Raw genomic sequence first — 21263 nt, 5'->3', positions numbered from 1 at the left:
GAAAAACTGTGAATGCAACACCAATTTCCTGGCTGCTTAACAAATCTGGGCTTTCTGGGCAAATGTAAAATGCTCAGAAGTATACAGTGTCCTTACCACAGCAGGATAGAAATAAAGTGGTAGACTCCAAAACCATTTATTGGAATGTTCTAAGTCCTAATGTTTACAGAACTGAAGCTCAAAGCTAGATATCATGCTTGGTGTGAGTACAACTCTACAAATAGTCCTAATAGCACTACTTCCATAGAGGTGCTAGGAGCAACATGCTATGAGGAGGATTTTTTGCATCAGGGCTTAGAATTTTTAAAGAAACAAAGAATGAAAGAAAAGAATCAGACATCATAAAAAAAACTAAGTTTTTCTAACAAAACAATAATATCTCACACTCGGACTTAATCAGAACAGAAATGTCAATGAACTGTAGTGTCCCAGCCATAGCCCTAATTATACCTCTAATGAGATTATGTGTCAGAAGTTGAAAATATCTGTTCACCAATAGTGCGTGTCAAAGTCAAGGATGCTTTTATAAAGTTGCATCTGAAAAGACTGTTCATATGTACAGACAGCTACCATGAAACATTCATGTATGAAGTTTTTCTTTTCCAAAGGTGTCTCAACAATTTTTTGACTGTTATAGGGATGAAAACTTACAGAATGAGTTTCAGTTGATCGGTAGTACACAGTCTCTGTTTAAAATATTAAGATAAGTAAAGACAATAACTCAGAACATCTGCTAATACAAATATGTATAAATTGTTAATTCTGTCATAGGCCTCAATATGATATATTTTTACTGCTTCAAAAAAGTAAACTTTTCTAGAGCAGTTCTTCTCTACCTTTTAACTATAGGCTCTAGGATTACTGCCGACACCCACATCACAGACATCTCCAGCAAATGGTGCCTTCTTGTGGCATCCCTATGTCCTACATATAATCTTGCTCTCCTTCATACTGACTTGCCTGACACTCCAATTACACTCTAGAGGGTGATGCTGGGAAACTACTAGATAGATAGATAGATAGATAGATAGATAGATAGATAGATAGATAGATAGATAGATAGATAGATAGATAGATAGATAGATAGATAGATAGATAGATAGATAGATACTTTATTAATCCCAAGGGGAAATCACATAATCCAGCAGCAGTATACTGATACAAAGAAACAATATTAAATTAAATAGTAATAAAAAAGAAAAAAAATTAAAATAAAATTAATGTTCGCATTTACTCCCCCGGGTGGAATTGAAGAGTCGCATAGTGTGGGGGAGGAACGATCTCCTCAGTCTGTCAGTGGAGCAGGACAGTGACAAAAGTCTGTCACTGAAGCTACTCCTCTGCCTGGAGTTGACACTGTTCAGTGGATGCAGTGGATTCTTCATGATTGACAGGAGTTTGCTTAGTGCCCGTCGCTCTGCCACAGATGTTAAACTGTCCAACTTTAATCCTACAATGGAGCCTGCCTTCTTAACAAGTTTGTCCAGGCGTGAGGCGTCTTTCATCTTTATGCTGCCACCCCAGCACACCACCGCGTAGAAGAGGGCACTCGCCACAACTGTCTGGTAGAACATCTGCATGATCTACTAGATAAGATGCAAGAGACAACCAAGAAGCAGGACAAGGCAGCTTGTTTGCAAGTGTTTCTATACTCAAGCTGTATATTCAACACTCGGAATCAACCTTTATTCTTTAGTGATGTTTGTCACAAAATAATTCTCATCTTTGTACCTTTTTTATTTAAGAAAATTGAAACAAAGTTATAAAACTGATTCACCTGCTCAATTTTAGCACAATCTTTTGTAGTTTAGCTAATTTCTTTTTACCTTTAACAAAAAGAACTTGTAATGTGATATTTTGGTTCTATTTGCAATTGTTAAATCTTTCTTAAAGTCTGCCATCATCGTTTGGCCATCTAGAAGCACTAATTACTTTAGGATCTCATTTTCAGTTCTATTATACCTTGACCTCATACGTCATCATTTACTGTATATGCAGACTAAAAACAAGCATTATTATTTTGTAATGCCAGAAACTGATATTTTCACCTACTGTAACTGCTGCTTATGTTTCTTATTTAAAGTGAAAAGCAGTTGTTGTTATTGTAATCCATCCACCTATTTCCTGAACACTTTTGTCCATGACAAAACTGTCAGAAGTAGGTGCAAGATAAGAACTAAGTTGAGGTCTAACAACCATGAGATGTTTCACTACCCAAATCAAAGCAGCTCTGTTGTACGTTATTATTAGCATTCTTCTATTAGATTCTTCCAATTTTATAACATATTTCCACCAGCAGTTCAAGGACAGATAAATACAAATTATTACAAAGTATAAAATCAGATCAATCTTAAATTAGCTTGAAACTTGTAAAATTATGCTGGAAGTAAATAAAATTATTGCAAGCTTTTGCTCAACAAAATACCTTATTATAAATTTTAAATATATAGAACCAGCTGAATAGCACAGTAATACATTGTACCACCTAAAGGCTTTTAACAGTTGGATTAATATTTAATGCAAACGCTGGGAAACGAATTGCCTCAATGTGTTGAGCAGAATAAAATGTTCTTAAAAATTCTTTAATGTTGTTACTTGTTTTTGTCTGCAAATATTCCATCTGGGTATCCTGGTAGAGCAGTGATTCTTAACCTTTTTTGAGTCACAAACCTCTAAGAATCTGATGAAAGCTATGAACCCCCTTTCAAAGAAATATTTGCATAAAAACAACTTTGCATGAAATGAATGTAATGTACTTTATTTATCGAGATTTGATTGTCTCTTACATATATGACATACACAAAGTATTATTAATCTTTAAAGTAAACAATCTAAACAAAAAAACACTTTTGTTTTATGCAAAAAGTAATGGCCATTCATTATAATTATGAAATACAATCCTCTTGTGCAAATTAAAACAGATCTACTACTACTATATTTTCTACTACCATTACTACTACTACTCTAAATCAACAGTAATGGGATGTATAGTGAATATAAATGTTAATTTCTATGTGACCCCCACGGACCCCCTGAAACCCATTCAGGGGGTCCATGGTCCTCAGGTTAAGAGCCCCGATGGTAGAGGCACCTTAACACATTTAGGGAATAGACATTGGCACTGGTCAGATATTATTCAGTGAAGTTTACCTGTGTACGGTGATGCATTGGTATCCGGCTTACATTTGCCAAGCATAATTGTGACATCATCAATGGCAATGTCTCCTTCATATCCATTACCCCGCACCCCTTCAAACACCACCTGTGAAAGAAGTACAAGGGAATGCAACATTAATTATGCAGTTAGTGCAGTACCTTTGATTATTTCTTGGTAAAGTACAGTAATAAATAGAAAGAAAATTGCTGTTCTGATTGGAAAGCACTTTCATCCTCCATTATTTCAGCTGTACTGCTTCATGTCTGAAAAAAAAAGTGGCTGGTAATTTAATGAAGGTCAACAGGATAATGAATATGAGTGTGCTTTTGAAACCCATAATTATCTGTATTTGTGGGTACGCCTGTTTATTTCTTTTTTCTTTTTAATTCTTTAGGATGTTGTGTGAGCCTACTTCAAGGTTACTGCAAAATCTCTGTGTACAAATCATTGAAGAACCTGAACTCTACTTGTACATAACAGCTCTAAACTGCATGAATCCTGCATGGAAAAAGTGTAGATGCTAGTTATTTAAGCTCTTTGACAGAGGAACAGCCTAAGCAACTAAGACATGAGAACAAACTTTGTATGACTCTGACCTTATTAACTTCCTATCAGTTGGCCAAACAGATTTAAAGTACTGCCATGCATTACAGGAAAAAATATGTATTTTTAAAATCTGTAACATGATTTATTAACATTCATTTCATTATTCAATTAATCCAACATCCAAAAGACATGTACAGTATGTTAAGTGGTGACTGTCGATTCCTCAAGTGAAAGTAGGGGGTGTGTTTGATGGACTGAAAACCTGTTTAAGATTACTGTTTTGGTAGGGTGGTGCTGGGACAGATTCAGGTCCCCACAAACCTGAAATGGACAGCTGGGTTAAAAAAACACATAAAAATCAAATCTCAACATCTTGGGATGGCAGTGGTTGTTAGTACTGCTGAATCACATCTTCAGATTCCTGGATTCAAATTCAAGGCTGACTGCTGTTTTTCTTTTTTAATGGAGCGTTCTTTACATCTCCATGTGGGTTTTTGTCAATACTCTGGTTTCCCGCATCCCAAACAACATAAAGAAGGATGATATGCAACGTTCTTTAAATTTCTTCTGTGTGAGTGTGGTGATATGGTGGTGTGGCTAAGATGAGTGCAGCCTGTTCTCTGTGAACTTATTTTAGAAACAGGTAGTTTTGAGAAATGATATAAGACCAAGGTGTGTCATTAAATTATTGAAATTTAAACTAGTACCAAATTATGTGTTACTAGCTGTGTAAGCCCATGCTGTAAAAAGACCAGGGTCCTAGAAACTATTGAAATTGTTAGGAAAAAAAATGAAATGTAGAGATGTCAGATAAGAATAAGTTGTACTTAGAATAAGTACAAGGGACAAGAAAGCAGTACATGTATTTAAACTCCTATAGTATATTAGTGTTACTGGTTTTCAATAAAATATGACTAAATTAATGGTCAATAATCATTTTAAATATTCATTTTCTTTCAGAACTTGAGTATTTTTTTTATTACATTACAAAGATGGCGCCTATCCCAGAAGGAATCAAACCTGAATGAGACACTGGCTCATTAAAGGGGAGAAACACTCAATCAAATTATTAGTGTATGGAAATGTTTGGAAAGTGGGATATAACCTGAGTTTCTACAGAAAACCCATGGAAACAGAATGAGAAATTCACTATTAGCTATCAAGATCCTCCTTGAGTCTATATCATAAAATATGACCACATTAAAATAAACATTATTTTGACTGCCTCCCAAGGTGAAAATTTTAGTCACTGTTGTTTATTAGTCTGCACTTTCTGAAGTTACAATGTATGCTGCTGTTTTATTTTGCTCAGATTTCTATTGCTATGATGCCCTGTGGCTGAAAAAAAAATCTAAGAACATAAACGATAAAGCTGTATACTAAAGCAATAGTTCTTAACCATTTCCATCTTGTCCCATCTCTTTTGATCTCTGTTCTTTTTTAATGCTTATAAGCCACATGACTAACACTTCTGTGTAGGATAATATTTCCTATAACAGCAACTATCAACAAGCACTGAATTGTAATTCTTTTATGCAGTTCATTGAAGAAGGATTTTTCACCTTCTGTAGGTAATAGCGGAAACTAATGTGTTTGTAGTACTAATTTAATAAGCCTGCTCTGAACTACTGTTAAACAGTAATTATATGTCTGATGTAACTGTCAAGCACAGATCATTTCTTCATGTTTGCTTATTTACACAAGTGTTAATTATTTATCAGTCTATCTAGGTCCTTGGAGAAATCTGTTGTGCTTTAGGCAATAAATGCAGAGCATGACTCATTTATCATCTATTTAATAAAGTGGTCTCTTCCTTGTCATTTTATTGCTTATTAAGATGCAAAGGGATGTATTGCTTTGCCTGTTTGTTTCACACAGAGCTGAAAATCCAAGATCTTCCGATCAAGACTTTTCCTTGCTGGTTTTTTCTGATTACATGTAAGCAATTTCCTTTCAGTAACCTAAAAATATCTGGCTTTAGTATCTAAATAATGAGTGATCAAGCCAAAAGTAGATCAACTATGAAATCTGAATATTTTCAATATAATAAAGAAATAGTGCCACCTAGCAGAAAGCTCTATGTGTGCTGTTCATCAGTTCACAATTAACCTGTAGGAGAGTCTGAAAACTAGAAAATAGGTTTAAATATATTTACAAATTAACAAGAATACACTTTTTAAGAAATAATATAATGAGAAATCAGTGGGCCATTTTATAAGAAATAATTTATTTGCTCATGAAAACACTAGTAACACTTTTGATTAGGTACTGCCTAAAATGTTCCTATTAGTCAAAGACTGTTATGAAACAAGACTTTAACAAAGGCCTCTTTTAGTCTTAATTAAACCTAGAGAGCATCAATGAAGTGGGTATTTATTTCTGTGCAATGTGGCATACTAAATTAACTTCAGTTTGGTGACTTTAGTGGGTGACAATATTGTATACTTCAGTATAGTTGAATAATCACTACTTAAAGCTTAATAACACCATATGAAGCTCTCATGTTGAGAAGTAATTTTACCCGCACATCACATGCTCTAAATATGCCACACTACACATCCTTTGCATATCTGCCTGAGCCTTTCTCTGTTTACAATGCTTTTTCTTCCTTAATTCTAAATGTACTTACTAGTTTAATATATGATTATAATTTGGCTTGGTATGACAGTGTTGGATTCTATGACATTTCCAGGCCTAATTCCCCATTGCCCCAGGTACTGATGGGAGAAGATTTAGTGCCCAATGACCATGAAATGGAATGGATGGACAATTTCAGACTGCAGTTCTGGAAATGCAGTTTTATTATCCTCATCGTATTACAGATCTTCTGAGTATCTTGTGGCAAACTTACAATACTAAAAATTATAAATTGAGAAATGTAAATATTTGACAAAAAGTAGTGCAATGTAATTTGAAAACACTGAAATATATAGAGGGGCAATTAAAGAGAAAGAAGAAATAAAAAAGTAATAACAATATCTACGTCAATCTCAGGGACATGCAGATACTGGTTTTAGAAAGACATATTCTTTGTATATAGTTGGGCTTTTTTTGGAAATAATACTATTTTGGTTGAGTATTCAGTATTATCATTACGCTCAAACATTAAGTGGTGCTAACGGACAGATTACTTCATTTCATAGCTTTTATTAATGAAAGATCTTAATGAAAGCTATGAAGACTCTGGGACTTACATTGGAATAGACACAATCACAGTAGTACCTCAGAGACTGTTTCACAAACTAGCAAGCTCACGTCTAATCGACATGTTTCCTTAAATACAGGTGACAATCAGTAAGCAGGAAGTTGTAAGCCTAGCAGTCACTGCTGGGAAACATATAACATTACGTTGCACAGCCTTTGACCTACCATTTTGGGAGGCATAGTATCAGAGTTTAAAGAAATGGCCTGACCTGCCCATCTAAACAATAGTTTTTTTATCTGCTCTAAGCAAGAATAAAATAAGACAACCCCATCAACTGGGTGATGACATTATCATCCATCCATCCATCCATCATCAAACTTACTTGCTCCAGTAGAGAATCATTGGCAAAAACCAGCCCATCTAAACAATATTTTTTTTTTATCTGCTCTAAGCAAGAATAAAATAAGACAACCCCATCAACTGGGTGATGACATTATCATCCATCCATCCATCCATCCATCCATCATCAAACTTACTTGCTCCAGTAGAGAATCATTGGCAAAAAACAGCTTTGAATGGGTCAATCCAATGTGGGCCACATTTATGAACAGACCTACACTAATCTTTAGAATTGAAACTCGTACTTCTGTGAGGAAGCAGCACGAAACACTGCATCATCATGCCACTCAGAAAATTGAGTAATAATATTTTTTTTCTTAATAAATGTTTTCTTTTCTTGTAATTACTACCTACTTCAAGTTTTTAGGTTAAAGTAATTTATACGAACACAACTGTTAAGTAATCATGTTAATTTTAATGGTTTACTAATTTACTGTAACACACCTCAATTTGCAGGATTTATTGTCCCCCCCATATTGATAGTAAGGAATTTTTATTCTGGATTAAATAATGTTCCTTTAACTGAGGCAAATTAGAGAAAGATTCAATTACTGAACCCTTTCGAATAAAACTAGAATTAGGGACAGAATATATCTGTTTACTTAAACAAAGAATATCTGTAAAATTTGGATACTTGTTATGCTTTCTTCTGATGAAAAATTTCATGTTAATAGATGGTCTGGACATCTTTTGTTAAAAGCCTTATATTACCAGCATGCTACTTCTATGCATATTTCAATAATTTCTGAAGTATCTTTGACACATTAAGCCTAGTACATTCACATTGTAATTTATTCTTAACACAATACTCTAGCTGATGTCAGAAGTATTTTTTTTTTCTGCAGAAGTCAAAAGTATCCATACTCCCTACTCTGAGTGGTAGGGAGGCAAAGCTGAACTTATCTGCAGTCTCCAAAATGCATATTCACTCAATTGCTCATTGACAATTTACAGTCACTTTCTCTACATGGGTTTTTCTCCAGGTACTCTTGACTTACTGCATATCTTTGGAAGTGCAAGTGTACAGTTAGTAATATATCACCCTTTGATGAACCGTTACATTCTGAACAGAATTACATTACATGTAACAAAACTTAACATTCTCCAACCCACTTAATCCAAATTCATAGCTGAGGAGGGTCGGAGACAGATCATACCACAACAATAATGTGTGCAAACCATTTCAATGCATGATGCTCTCTTGCACACATCTACACTCACAATCACATTCAAACTGGTCTATATATAATCACCTGTCAGTCTTAAATGCATGTCTTTGAGAGGAAAACCCAAAAAGACATGGAGATTACATATAAATAACACACAAACTAACTCCTGGGTTGCAATTGAAACCCAGGACGCTAAATATGTGAGGAAACGCCACTAATTACTGTGCCAGTGTGCTGTCCGAACAGAAATATTCTGTATCCCAAATGAACTAAAACTAGAATTTCACGATGAACAAACTGGGGAAATACTTCACAACTAGCACTGGTGAAAGCTTCCCTACTTCTTCAATTCCTTTACTTTTCTCACTCATAAGAACATAAGAAATTTTACAGGCAAGTAGAGACAACTTAACGCATGAAAGTCATTTGGTTAGTTGTTCCAATATCTCATATATACACACACATATACAGTATATATATATATATATATATATATACAGTATATATATATATATATATATATATAGTGGTAGATAGGGGGCGCTCTCGCTCCCTTGAACCCCTGTCCATGACTCCAGACACCAGATAAAAGTCCAAATGTTAACTTTATTTTGTTGCCACAGTGCACAAAGCACACTCTCCACCACAATACTCATTAAACTCACACAAATACTACAAGAAATCAATCCTCCAGCTCCCAGACGCATTGCCACCCTTCCACCCAGCTCAGCTTGCCATCTGGGAGCTTTCACAGTCCTTTTATATCTCCTGACCCGGAAGTGTTCCCAATCCCCAGTCCATGCGATTCTAAATCACTTCCGGGTCAGGTAAAAGCTCTTCTCTTCAACCCGGAAGCCCGTCGCTCTTCCTAAGAAGAACTTCCGGGTCATAGGGCATGAAGAAGTCCTCGGTCCTCCCTGCAGCTCCCTCTTGTGGCCCCCATGGCATCCAGCAGGGCTGTGCATAAAAACCACATTGTCCATGATGCCCTTCTGGTCTTCTGGGAACCTCCATGCTGCAAGGAGGGCTCCACCTGGCGGCTTGGGGGTATTGGCCGGGATAAATGGCCAGCCATCCACCACAGTATTCCCCTCCCAGCGACAAATTATAATGATTCGGAGCGGCCTGCCCTGAGAGGGAAGTCTTCCTCCAAGAGAACGTTCTGGTTGAGCCTTGATTAATTCGGACATCTTGGTCCCTGGAGAACCTAGGGGGAATATTAGTCCAAACTGACAGCTTGTCGCCCTCTCTCCAAGGACAGTTCCTCCAAATGTGGCCCAACCTTCGGCATCCGTAACACTGCCTCTGTCCTCCTGGTATTCTCCCCCTGCGGGACTGAAAACAAGGGGGAAACATTAGGGCCGCCCCTTCTTTTGCTGGGAGAGAAACCCCTGCCTCCTCTAATGGTGCTTTCTCTCTATTTGCTTCTATCCCTTTCTTGTCAGAAGACCCCCGTTTTATTTTCGGGATCTCTCACTTGATCTGGGGCTTGTCCACAGTCTGAGTCTCTCTATTAAGTAAAGAGAGACCCTTTACTGTCTGCACCCCTTTAGATTTACACATTACCGGTGGCGGCGTCTATAGGGCTGTCTCGCTCCGGGAATCAGCACTGTCTAGTTGCCCCGGATCAATTAGCCCTTCCGCCGCTGACTCGGTTAACGTACCGGCCTCTCTTGTAGGGCACGCCGTGTATTGGCACCCGCTATTTATTAAAAGCGGGCCCGGATTACACTGCGTCCCTCTTGTTTTATATACGGTACAGGTTTCACATACCTGTACCGCCACCTTATGATATACTGGAGGCTCCCCACCAAATCGCCGCATGTAATCCCTCACCTTCGCCAACGGCTCTTTGGCTGCAGCTCCCAATTCCCTGACGATCTTCTCAATGGTCGTCAGGACCTGTAAAACACTTGCTACACGCTCGATTAAGCGCTCGAGATCTCGCAAGTCAATATTATTTATTTCGACCGGCTGAAGACTTACTTCCTCGTCTGTCTTTCTTGCCGGCTGGGAGCCAATGAGCACACCCGCTTCTAGCAAGTGCTCGGACGGGTCTCGTGGAGGCTTCTGGGACTTGGAATTCTCGTCACAGGTTGAGGATCGGGACACTTCTTTTAGCAGGCTGCGGTCTGTCTTTTTTATTATTTTTGTGACCTCCCGATCAGCCATTTCCCGACCCTCCTTACCTTTTCGTGGGGTGAGCGGTGCCTTGCTCGCCTCCCCCTTCCTCTTCGGAACCCCCAAGTCCGTTCCTTCGGGCTCGAAGGCGCAAACAGTGGGACGCGGTCCTCCTCCTTCCCAGCAAGCATTGGGTTTGTTGCCGTGTCCCTCCTCGGCTACCGTCACGCGGGAGTCGACTCCTAGGCGCTCTGGTTTCAACAGGAGCAGGCCGTCGTCTTCATGGTAGTCTCCTTTTTCGCTCTGAGCCTCCAGGTGGTCATCTCCAAGGTACATGCACGGAACAAAGTGAGTAATAATAAAAGGATTTTTAATGTCATTTCCGGCACGTACCTCAGAGTGATCGTTGCTTCCTGGAGGTTTCTCCGGACTTGTAAGGCCGCTCCTTGACTCCTCCCGAGCGTCGGCCATTGCACCTAAGGCACTCCCGCTAGCATTGTCGCTTTGCTTGCCCTTCCTCTTCCCTATTTTGGACTCGTTTTTTTCGGGTTTTGGCGATGCTGTGACGATTCCTGACTCCGTAGTCTTCTCGGGGTTCACTACCCACAGAAATTTTTTATACAGGTCCTCCCGAATAGACGCTGGAGTATCCTGCCGACTACGCCACTGTGGTAGATAGGGGGCGCTCTCGCTTCCTTGAACCCCTGTCCACGACTCCAGACACCAGATAAAAGTCCAAATGTCGACTTTATTTTGTTGCCACAGTGCACAAAGCACACTCTCCACCACAATACTCATTAAACTCACACATATACTACAAGAAATAAATCCTCCAGCTCCCAGACGTGTTGCCACCCTTCCACCCAGCTCAGCCCGCCATCTGGGAGCTTTCACAGTCCTTTTATATCTCCTGACCCGGAAGTGTTCTCTATCCCCAGTCCATGCGATTCTCAATCACTTCCGGGTCAGGTAAAAGCTCTTCTCTTCAACCCGGAAGCCCGTCGCTCTTCCTAGGACGAACTTTCGGGTCATAGGGCACGAAGAAGTCCACGGTCCTCCCTGCAGCTCCCTCTTGTGGCCCCCATGGCATCCAGCAGGGTTGTGCATAAAAACCACATTGTCCATGATGCCCTGCTGGTCTTCTAGGAACCTCCATGCTGCAAGGAGGTCTCCACCTGGCGGCTTGGGTGTATTGGCCGGAATAAACGGCCGGCCATCCACCACAATATATATATATATATATATATATACACACACACACACACACGTATATATATATATATATATATATATATATATATATATATATATATATACAGTATATATATATATATATATATATATACATAGTCATATTCAGTTAATCAAATTCAGAGAAACTGAGGGTGCTATATCCAATCTTGGCAGTACTTGATACTATTATTTTAGATTTTTGTGATGTTTTATTTAAAGAAATTCTTTGTGATTCTTATCTTGAATGCACCTTTACTTAATTTCCTTTTTCAAGCAAATTGGGGAATCTGAATTCACAATATCTATATATATAATTCACTAAGGCAAGACACCCATGATAAGCACGCCGGAAGGGGCGTGGATTTACTAAGCCGCCGACAAGTGAGACACCTATGGCGTACGCAGGAAGGAGCCACGTCCACCAACTCCAAGACCATTGGATACGACGACAACTCGCAGAGCCACACTTACCAACTCGGACACGACGACAAAGAAAAAACAGCGTCATTTATATTTGTCTGTCGTAGAGGCCACATGCACCTCAGACCCACGCTGATTGTTCATAGAGGCATGATTCTCGCGGAGGTGAATCGCCATATGCAGTGTGTAAAACGGTTTGCGAGGGGTATCCCATGGGATCCTTAAAACATTCCTTTACAACTGAGGTTAAAACACAATCAAATGAGCAGTCTTTAAAAAACGAGTTTTCGGGTACGACACACGACCGCGTGCACCATAGCAAACTGTTTTACACGCTACATACAGCAATTTGCATCCGCGACAAACATGTGTCTTCTTAGATGCTCTTGCACTTTGTACACACCCCCCTCCCACCTCGCTACCACCGTGGTCGGGTGTCTTGGTGGATTATATATAGAAAGGCAGCCAAAACCGCACAGAGCAATGAAAAGTCTACGTGAGTCACAGGTGCATCTGGACTGTGCAAAGACGACAACGACTGGAGTGACGAGTTGGAGGTGGGCACATGAGCAGGCAGTGGATACTGAACGAGAAATCAGCAAACTAGCATGACGGAGTGAGCAGAATGGACGTCCTTCTCCTCTCCTCCGCACGGGCGATTGTATGTTGGTTCGTTCCGTGCATTGATACAATGTTGTTTTTCTTGCTGATTTATTACATTACCGATTTTTCAAATGTAAATTTTCTCCCTGTGCTTAAAAATCATTAAAAAACCGTCCTGATTATGCGGCGTATGGTATGCCACGGGTTGGCTAGTATGAATTATTTAACCCCAAATTGGCAGTACAGTTTGGGAACCCCTCTCAGCCTGCAAAATAATTTACTCTACTTTCAACAAAAAAAGATAACAGTGGTATGTCTTTCATTTCCTTGGATCATCTGAGTACTGGTGTGTTTTCCGAACAAAGATTTTTACTGAAGCAGTATTTATTTGTATGAAATTAAATCAAATGTGAAAAACTGGCTGTGCAAAAATTTGGGTACCATTGTAATTTTGCTGATTTGAATGCATGTAAATGCTCAATACTGATTACTTGTAACACCAAATTGGTTGGATTAGCTCGTTAAGCCTTGAACTTCATAGACAGGTTTGTCCAATCATGACAAAAGGTATTTAAGGTGGTCATTTGCAAGTTGTGCTTCCCTTTGACTCTCCTCTGAAGAGTGACAGCATGGGATCCTCAAAGCATCTCTCAAAATATCTGAAAACAAAGATTGTTCAGTATCATGGTTTAGGGGAAGGCTACAAAAAGCTATCTCAGAGGTTTGAAATGTCAGTTTCAACTGTAAGGAATGTAATGAGGAAATTGAAGGCCACAGGCACAGTTGCTGTTAAACCCAGGTCTGGCAGGCTAAGAAAAATACTGGAGTGGCAAATGTGCAGGATTGTGAGAATGGTTACAGACAACCCACAGATCACCTCCAAAGACCTGCAAGAACATCTTGCTGCAGATGGTGTATCTGTACATCATTCTACAATTCAGCACAATTTGCACAAAGATCATCTGTATGGTAGGGTGATGAGAAAGAAGCCCTGTTTGCACTCATGCCACAAACAGAGTCGCTTGTTGTATGCAAAGGCTCATTTAGACAAGACAGATTAATTTTTGAACAATGTGCTTTGGTCTGACGAGACAAAAATTGAGTTATTTGGTCATAACAAAAAGCGCTTTGCATGGTGGAAGTAGAACACAGCATTCCAAGAAGAACACCTGCTACCTACTGTCAAATTTGGTGGATGTTCCATCATGCTCTGGGGCTGTGTGGCTAGTTCAGGGACTGGGGCCCTTGTTAAAGATGAATTCAGCCCAATATCAACAAATTCTTTAGGATAATGTTCAAGCATCAGGTCACAAAGTTGAAGTTATGCAGGGGTTGGATATTCTAACAAGACAATGACCCAAAACACAGTTTGAAATCTACAAAGGCATTCATGCAGAGAGAGTAGTACAATGTTCTGGAATGGTCATCACAGTTCTCTAACTTGAATATCATCGAAAATTTATGGGATGATTTGAAGCAGGCTGTTCATGCTCGGCAGCCATCAAATTTAACTGAATAGGAGAGATTTTGTATGGAAGAATGGTTAAAAACACCTCCATCCAGAATCCTGACACTCAAAGGGGAGGTGTCTAGAGGCTGTTATATTTGTAAAAGGAGGCTCAACTAAGTATTGATGTAATATCTCTGTTGGGGTGCCCAAATTTATGCACCTATCTAATTTTGTTATGATGCATATTGTACACATATATACATACATATACATATATAATATATCTATCTATATATATATATAGTCACGCATACGCGAGTAGGAGGCCGCGGACGGATCTCAAACTGCTTCGAAAGACGTTCGCCGGCGGGGAGTGGTGGGGTACTAACCTTTCTCCTTTGTCTTCCAGAAAAAGAGACGCTCCGCCATCATAGCCTGCCCACAGTACGTCCAATTCCACCCTTCCTCCGCCATCTTTCCTGACGTCAGCAGTCCCATCCTCCCTCACGGTTCCTTCCCAGCATTCCTCCACTTCCGGCCCCGCCTCTATAAAATTGCCGCCGTCGCCTCTGAAAGGCGTTGTGCATATGAACTGTTTTGTTTATATCTTTGACCTGTTCTTTTTGAAAATTTGTGGAATTGTCTGCAATATACGGGGCCGGAAAACCCCAACCCTTTATACTGTCTGTTGCTCTTTTTTATAATATATAAATACATATATATATATATATATATATATATATATATATATATATATATATATATATATATACATACACACTGGGGGGCTTTGCCTGCACTCCACGCCAACTTCGCGTTGTGAAGAGGGGGACTGAATGCACCCCAAGGAAACGCGATAGCTCCTCTGATACCCAATCTTACATGGTGATACAATGGGAAACTGATACAGTTTTTTTTTTACCTCGTCTTTGCTCATATGTAATTGTCTCTCAGAAGGTCACAGCTTAATCCCAATTTGTACTGACTGCAAAAGGTAGCAGCAGTTTTACATGGAAAGGGAATCAGGAGAGGTCGTGAAAATGAAACAAACAACCTAAAGACACGAGATAATTAACAAAGACCAGGATGTGAACCATGAAATGAAGTTCAGAAACAGTGCAGGATTTCATAGACGAAAGCAGACACATAACTCTATCAAAGCTGAGCAGACATAACCACCTTAACATATATATACCCATGGAAAAAACAGCCAAAAACACTGAATTTTTTGCAACAATAAAAAATGTTTTTACATGTACCAGAAATGTGGAAATACCAAAACGTTAACATGAATAGAGCATGAAAGCTATGTGTAGTGTCCACTGCTGTACCTAGGCAGATTCAGTACACATCCTGTGTGTGATATGTTTTGAAACAGTCACCAACGCACAGCCCAACATCCTAATCAAGACAGTATAAGTATGTTTCTTTGTGCACTTTTCTTATATTTTTTCAGTTGCTTGTACATAAGATGGTAGAATGTCAGTGCTTGATCCACAAGATTGACATGAAACTTGTGTTATTGTAGGCTACCACAGTGCAGGATTATTGACTTCCAAATTTCCTCTGACACGAATGTTGACAGTTGCTGCATTGAAAACAGTGCTTAGAAGGCTAAAGTATTTCTTGTCCTTCCACTTGATTGCAATCATTTTGCCACGTAGATACTGAATCCCAAAGCAGATTTACATGACTGAAGACACTAGACATATCACCATCGTTCAGTTGTACAGTGCCACATGCATTAGTTTTACAGTCTGTGTCAATGTCTGACGACCAATTCATTCTGAGCTGAACAGTTAGAAAAAAATTAAAGTTGCCAGCCAGATGATGACATAATTTGGCTAGGCGTTTCAGAGTCCCCTTGAAGTATTTGAAATTTATAGCCATTTCTATGATACACATTTTACCCTTAAAGTTTCTTTAGACTTAAAGACCCTGAATTGCAGTCTGTACTCCTTCAAGGGCTATGCACCTGTGGGTACCCAAAATTCTTATCCCCAGCTATACAATACCACAGGAATGACAATATTTCCTACCCTGATTATTCTCTTTGACTCTGGCTTTCATTGAAGTAAACCTTGTGGGCAAGGTGCCATATGACATGTATGAATTGAATGAAACACTTCTAGGATGCAAAAATATATAGTACAAAATAATTGGATTTTGCTACTCTGAGATTTTCTTTATATTATGATGTCATTGACACAGCTAGAATGCAGCTGATGAATCTTTGACTTTAGGAAGATCAATGTACTTCCCGCTGGCATTCTAGTGTTAAAAGTTTGAATACATTTGGAATCCAAGTCTAGTCCTGAGCTTCAAGCTGTCAGTGACAGGTAAAACATAACAAATCTGGTAGACATGCAGGTTTGATCCCTGAATGTGTCTGCTGTTTATATGTTGTACCCTGTCTAGTATTTGGTATTCAAGTAGAGCTCCCTGTTACCCTAGATTATTTTGATGAAATTTAACATTATACTGCCTATAATTTTAATGAGGAAAGGGTACTTTTAGCAGTTATATTTTTTTATCACATTAATAGAGTATTTCTGTATTGAATGATTACTGGTTGCATCAATCTACCATTCTTTGTGCCAAATGAATGCTTTAGTGAGTGTAAAATTTCAGTCTTCTATTTTATAATTATTTTTGTGTTATGACAAATAGCAGTACTCTTGAAAAACAATTTGCAAATAAACCCTCAATAATTATTAAGAGTTCACAGTAGAATGACTGTAATTAGAGAGAGAGAGGGAGATTGAAATCACTGCTTGTTAAGCTATTTGAAGCATGTTATGAGAGGAACCTGGAGGTGGATATGTGGGAGTAAACCCATAGATTCTTTTTAGGGACTGTGTCACTTCATGAAAATAAGATGTGTTTCCTTCATTTTGCTCCTTTTTTTGATAAATGTATTTCAAATGAATAATGTGGTGACCAGCAGAAGGGGGCCAGGATAAGGTTTTCCTGCTGAGAGGTCAAGATGCAGGAGAGGCTTTTATCTTTTTCTGCTTCACATTTGCTTTGAGTTTGAATCCTGGCAGGTATTTCTTTGCAGAACTCTAATCACCTTCTTCTATTGCAATGCTTCTGCCCTGAACACCTTAGGCAAACACTTTTTTGATTTATTACAAGCATTTTTTTCTAATATTTTCAATAGCTCAAACAGCTAAATATTTAATAACATGTCAGAAAGCAGATATAACTACAGTAACCCTCCATTAAATTGTTAGAAGGAATACTGTAACCTTTAGATCTAGTAATTAGTGTTTAATTGTCTAATAACACAGCAACATGTTCCACCTCTTTAAGGTTTAGTGTGGTTATTAATTCTTGGCCCCTGGGTGTTTATTCAATGGCTTACTACTAAAAGGCTGGACTTGGCAGCTTTGTAGACAGCCTGATTTAGTAAGTGAAGAGATTTATTCATGTGAAAGGCACTGAGTATTTGATTTTGGTGTTAAGAGAGGGGGAAAAAAAGCTCTTCTGAGCTTTTATTTTTTATATATAGCACCTTTTAATGTCCAGATACATGGCAAAGCACTTTGCCTGGGGTACAAAATTTCATTTCTTTTTTGGCCACATACATTAGTAAAACAAGTACATTTACAGATCATTTTCTTAATGGTCACTCCATTTTTCAATTTCAATAAAACAGTTGCTTATTGCTTCTATGGCCTAACTTGGAAAGTTTTAAAAATACCTCCTCGACAACTACACGAAAGTGCTGAGATTGTCAATGTGTAACAGGAAATTGTTACAAAAGAGATGCACATTGTAAGGGAGAGTAAGGCAGCACCACAGGTGATAAAGGAATACAGCCAGTCACATTAAACAGCACCAATATCTGAACACTTCAGCCTGCAACTAAAACATCAAATATAGCCCATTTTTAACAAAAAACATGGCACATCTTGTTGAAGCAATTCAACAAATGATATAAGCACAAAATACCACTGTAGTAATTCATCAGGATCTCATTTATGTGTAGTTTAATATTTTGGACTGGTTCTACTCTTTTGCTATAGGGACTGTGATATCTTCACCATTTTTGTTTTCTTATTAGTGTTGGTGTTGTTGGCAGCACCATAACACCACCATTGTAGCAATATTGGTAGCAATGACATTTCATTTCCAGTTGTGTGGTTACCAGTATTATGACATGCAATGTCATTACACAAACATTTATATAGTTGTCAGCTTGTTTGCTCACATATTGGAAACCGCTTTTTGCCTCTCAGCCTCCTGTTTACTGTTAGTATTTTTTTTTTCTTTTTCATTCTTGTGTGTGCATGAAGAAGGTTGCCTCTTTTTTATAATTCTATATGTCTTGAGCTTCTGTAAAAGCTGTTTCACCTTGGGACAAATAAAATTTGTTAGTTCATTTGTTCCATCTATTGATGACTCTCCAGTAAAGATGTAATGTTAGGACCTTTTTTCCCTTTTTGACTGCGGGTTACAATTCTAGTGTAGTGTTACTACCTCCTGTTTATTCATTTCCTATGGATGTCTCCACTGAACAAGCTACTGTCACTCAAAGTGCACAGTTCTACCCAGCCTTTGAAATGCTTGCTCACAATATCTAACAACATGACATGTTTTTAAAAGTTATTTTTATGGATCCGCTAAAATATTTATTTTTTTAAGTTTTCATTACAGACCCACCAAGACCAGAGGTATTTTAAACCTTGTCTCCCACTGAATTCTTCTTCTTCTTTCTGTTCTCTTCATCTTACTCTGTTATACCCATCACCTGCATGTCCTCTTTCACTACATCCATAAACCTTCTCTTAGGCCTTCCTCTTTTCCTCTTGCCTGGTAGCTCCATCCTTAGCATCCTTCTCCCAATATACTTAGCATCTCTCCTCTGCACATGTCCAAACCAATGCAATCTCGCCTCTCTGACTTTGTCTCCCAACCATCCAACCTGAGCCGATCCTCTAATGTACTCATTTCTAATCCTGTCCATCCTTGTTACACCCAATGCAAATCTTAGCATCTTTAACTCTGCCAACTCCAGCTCTGTCTCCTGCTATCTGGTCAGTGCCACCGTCTCCAACCCTTATAATGTAGCAGGTTTCACTACCATCCTGTAGACCTTCCCTTTCACTCTTGCCGATACCCATCTGTTACAAATTAATCCTGACAATCTTCTCCACCTATTACACCCTCCCTGCACTCTCTTTTTTACTTCTCTTCCACAATCCCCATTACTCTGTACTGTTGATCCCAAGTATTTAAACTCATCCACCCTCGCCAACTCTACTCCCTGCATCCTCACCATTCCACTGACCTCCCTCTCATTCACACACATGTATTCTGTCTTGTTCCTACTGATCTTCATTCCTCTCCTCTCTAGAGCATATTTCCACCTCTCCAGTGTCTCCCTGACCAGTTTCCTACTTTCGCTACAGATCACAATGTCATCAGCAAACATCATAGTCCACAGAGACTCCTATGTAATCTCGTCTGTCAACCTGTCCGTCACCATTGCAAATAAGAAAGGGCTCAGAGCCGATCCCTGAAGTAACCCCACCTCCATGTTATGAATCCGTCATATTTAATGCAGACCTCACCACTATCGCACTTCCCTGTACATATTCTGCACAACTCTTACGTACTTCTCTGCCACTCCCGACTTCCTCATACAATACCACAACTCCACTCGAGGCACCCTGTCATATGCTTTCTCTATGTCCACAAAGATGCAATGCAACTTTTTCTGTCCTTCTCTGTACTTCTCCATCAATACCCTCAGAGCAAACATCACATCTGTGGTGCGCTTTCTTGGCATGAAACCGTAATGCTGCCCACTAATCATTCCTTCTTAAACTAGCTTCCACTACTAAAAATCAGTACCAGTATACTTCAGTAATCAGACATCCTCTCACTTTCCAAGATTCCATTAAACAATCTGGTTAAAAACTCCACTGCCATCTCTCCTAAACACCTCCATTTTCCCCAGGGATGTCATCTGAACCAACGGCCTTTCCATTCTTTGTCCTCTTCATAGCTGTCCTTACTTCCTCCTTGCTATCCATTGCTTTTCCTGATTCACTATCTCCACATCATCCAACCTTCTCTCTCTCTCATTTTCTTCATTCATCAGCCTCTCAAAGTACTCTTTCCATCTGCTTAACACAACCTCCTCACTTGTGAATATGTTTTCATCAGTGGCCCAATTTCCGCCTGCACCCTGTTGGCTAATAGTACTGCTGGCGGCTGCTGTTAACCCAGGCCTCGACTGATCCGGTATGGAAATTAGTATTATTGTTCACATATTGATCTGGCAAAATTTTACACCGGATGCCCTCCCTGATGTAACCCTCCCCATTTATCCAGGTTTGTAACCGGCGTGAAGAAACACACTGGATTGTGCATCCCCTGTGGCTGGGTTTTGTCACCCACTGAATCCCAACTAAAAACTAAGACTAATTTATTTCTGGTACATCACCTAACTTTATTCAGTGCCATCTGAACTAGTGTGGTGCTGAGGTGTCACCTGTTGTATGGTTGCACTTGGGTCCTAATCTGGGATCCTGAGTTGGTGGGTGTGGCAATGCACTGTATCAAAGCATGCTCCTAACCTCCTCCTCCTGTAAATTACCAATTATCATACTATAGGTAGCATCTTTCACAGCTGTTACCACCACCAAAGACTGCACTAATTATAACACTCCTACTAAGGATTATTTAAGTAACACACAGTTTAATAAACATGACTAGAAATGTTAATGTTGTAAAATATGAAATATGAAACTACTTGTATAAATAACTCGTTATAAAGTGTTGCAGTTAATTTAACTCAGTACTTTAATATTTTTAAAAGGTTATCCTTCTATATTTACATGAGATAAGTATGTGTAGAAATATGTTTAACAATAATTTATCTTAATGGTGTGTTAGATTTTTGCATCTTGCTTAAAACCGATTTTTAGAGAATGACATTTTATTATTGATTACAGACAAGAGTCTTAGTGAATAATCAGACATGCTACGGAATGTCACACATTATAC

At 38.9% G+C, this 21263-nt stretch overlaps 1 protein-coding gene across 1 annotated transcript in view; it reads right to left on the bottom strand.

The window, feature by feature from the left end:
• LOC120525770 (MAM domain-containing glycosylphosphatidylinositol anchor protein 1) overlaps positions 1 to 21263 on the bottom strand; it is a 1080913-nt gene that overhangs the window by 47298 nt on the left and 1012352 nt on the right. Inside the window, exon 17 of the mRNA XM_039748356.1 lies at positions 3151 to 3262. Within this exon, the coding sequence (XP_039604290.1) occupies positions 3151 to 3262 (112 nt within the window). The remainder of the gene's footprint in view (positions 1 to 3150; positions 3263 to 21263) is intronic.

This window comes from Polypterus senegalus, chromosome 3 (assembly GCF_016835505.1).
Source record: "Polypterus senegalus isolate Bchr_013 chromosome 3, ASM1683550v1, whole genome shotgun sequence".
In the NCBI taxonomy this organism is placed as follows: Eukaryota; Metazoa; Chordata; class Cladistia; order Polypteriformes; family Polypteridae; genus Polypterus; species Polypterus senegalus.
Note: the sequence above shows the minus strand (reverse complement) of the source record. Positions and strands in the feature narration are given on the sequence as shown.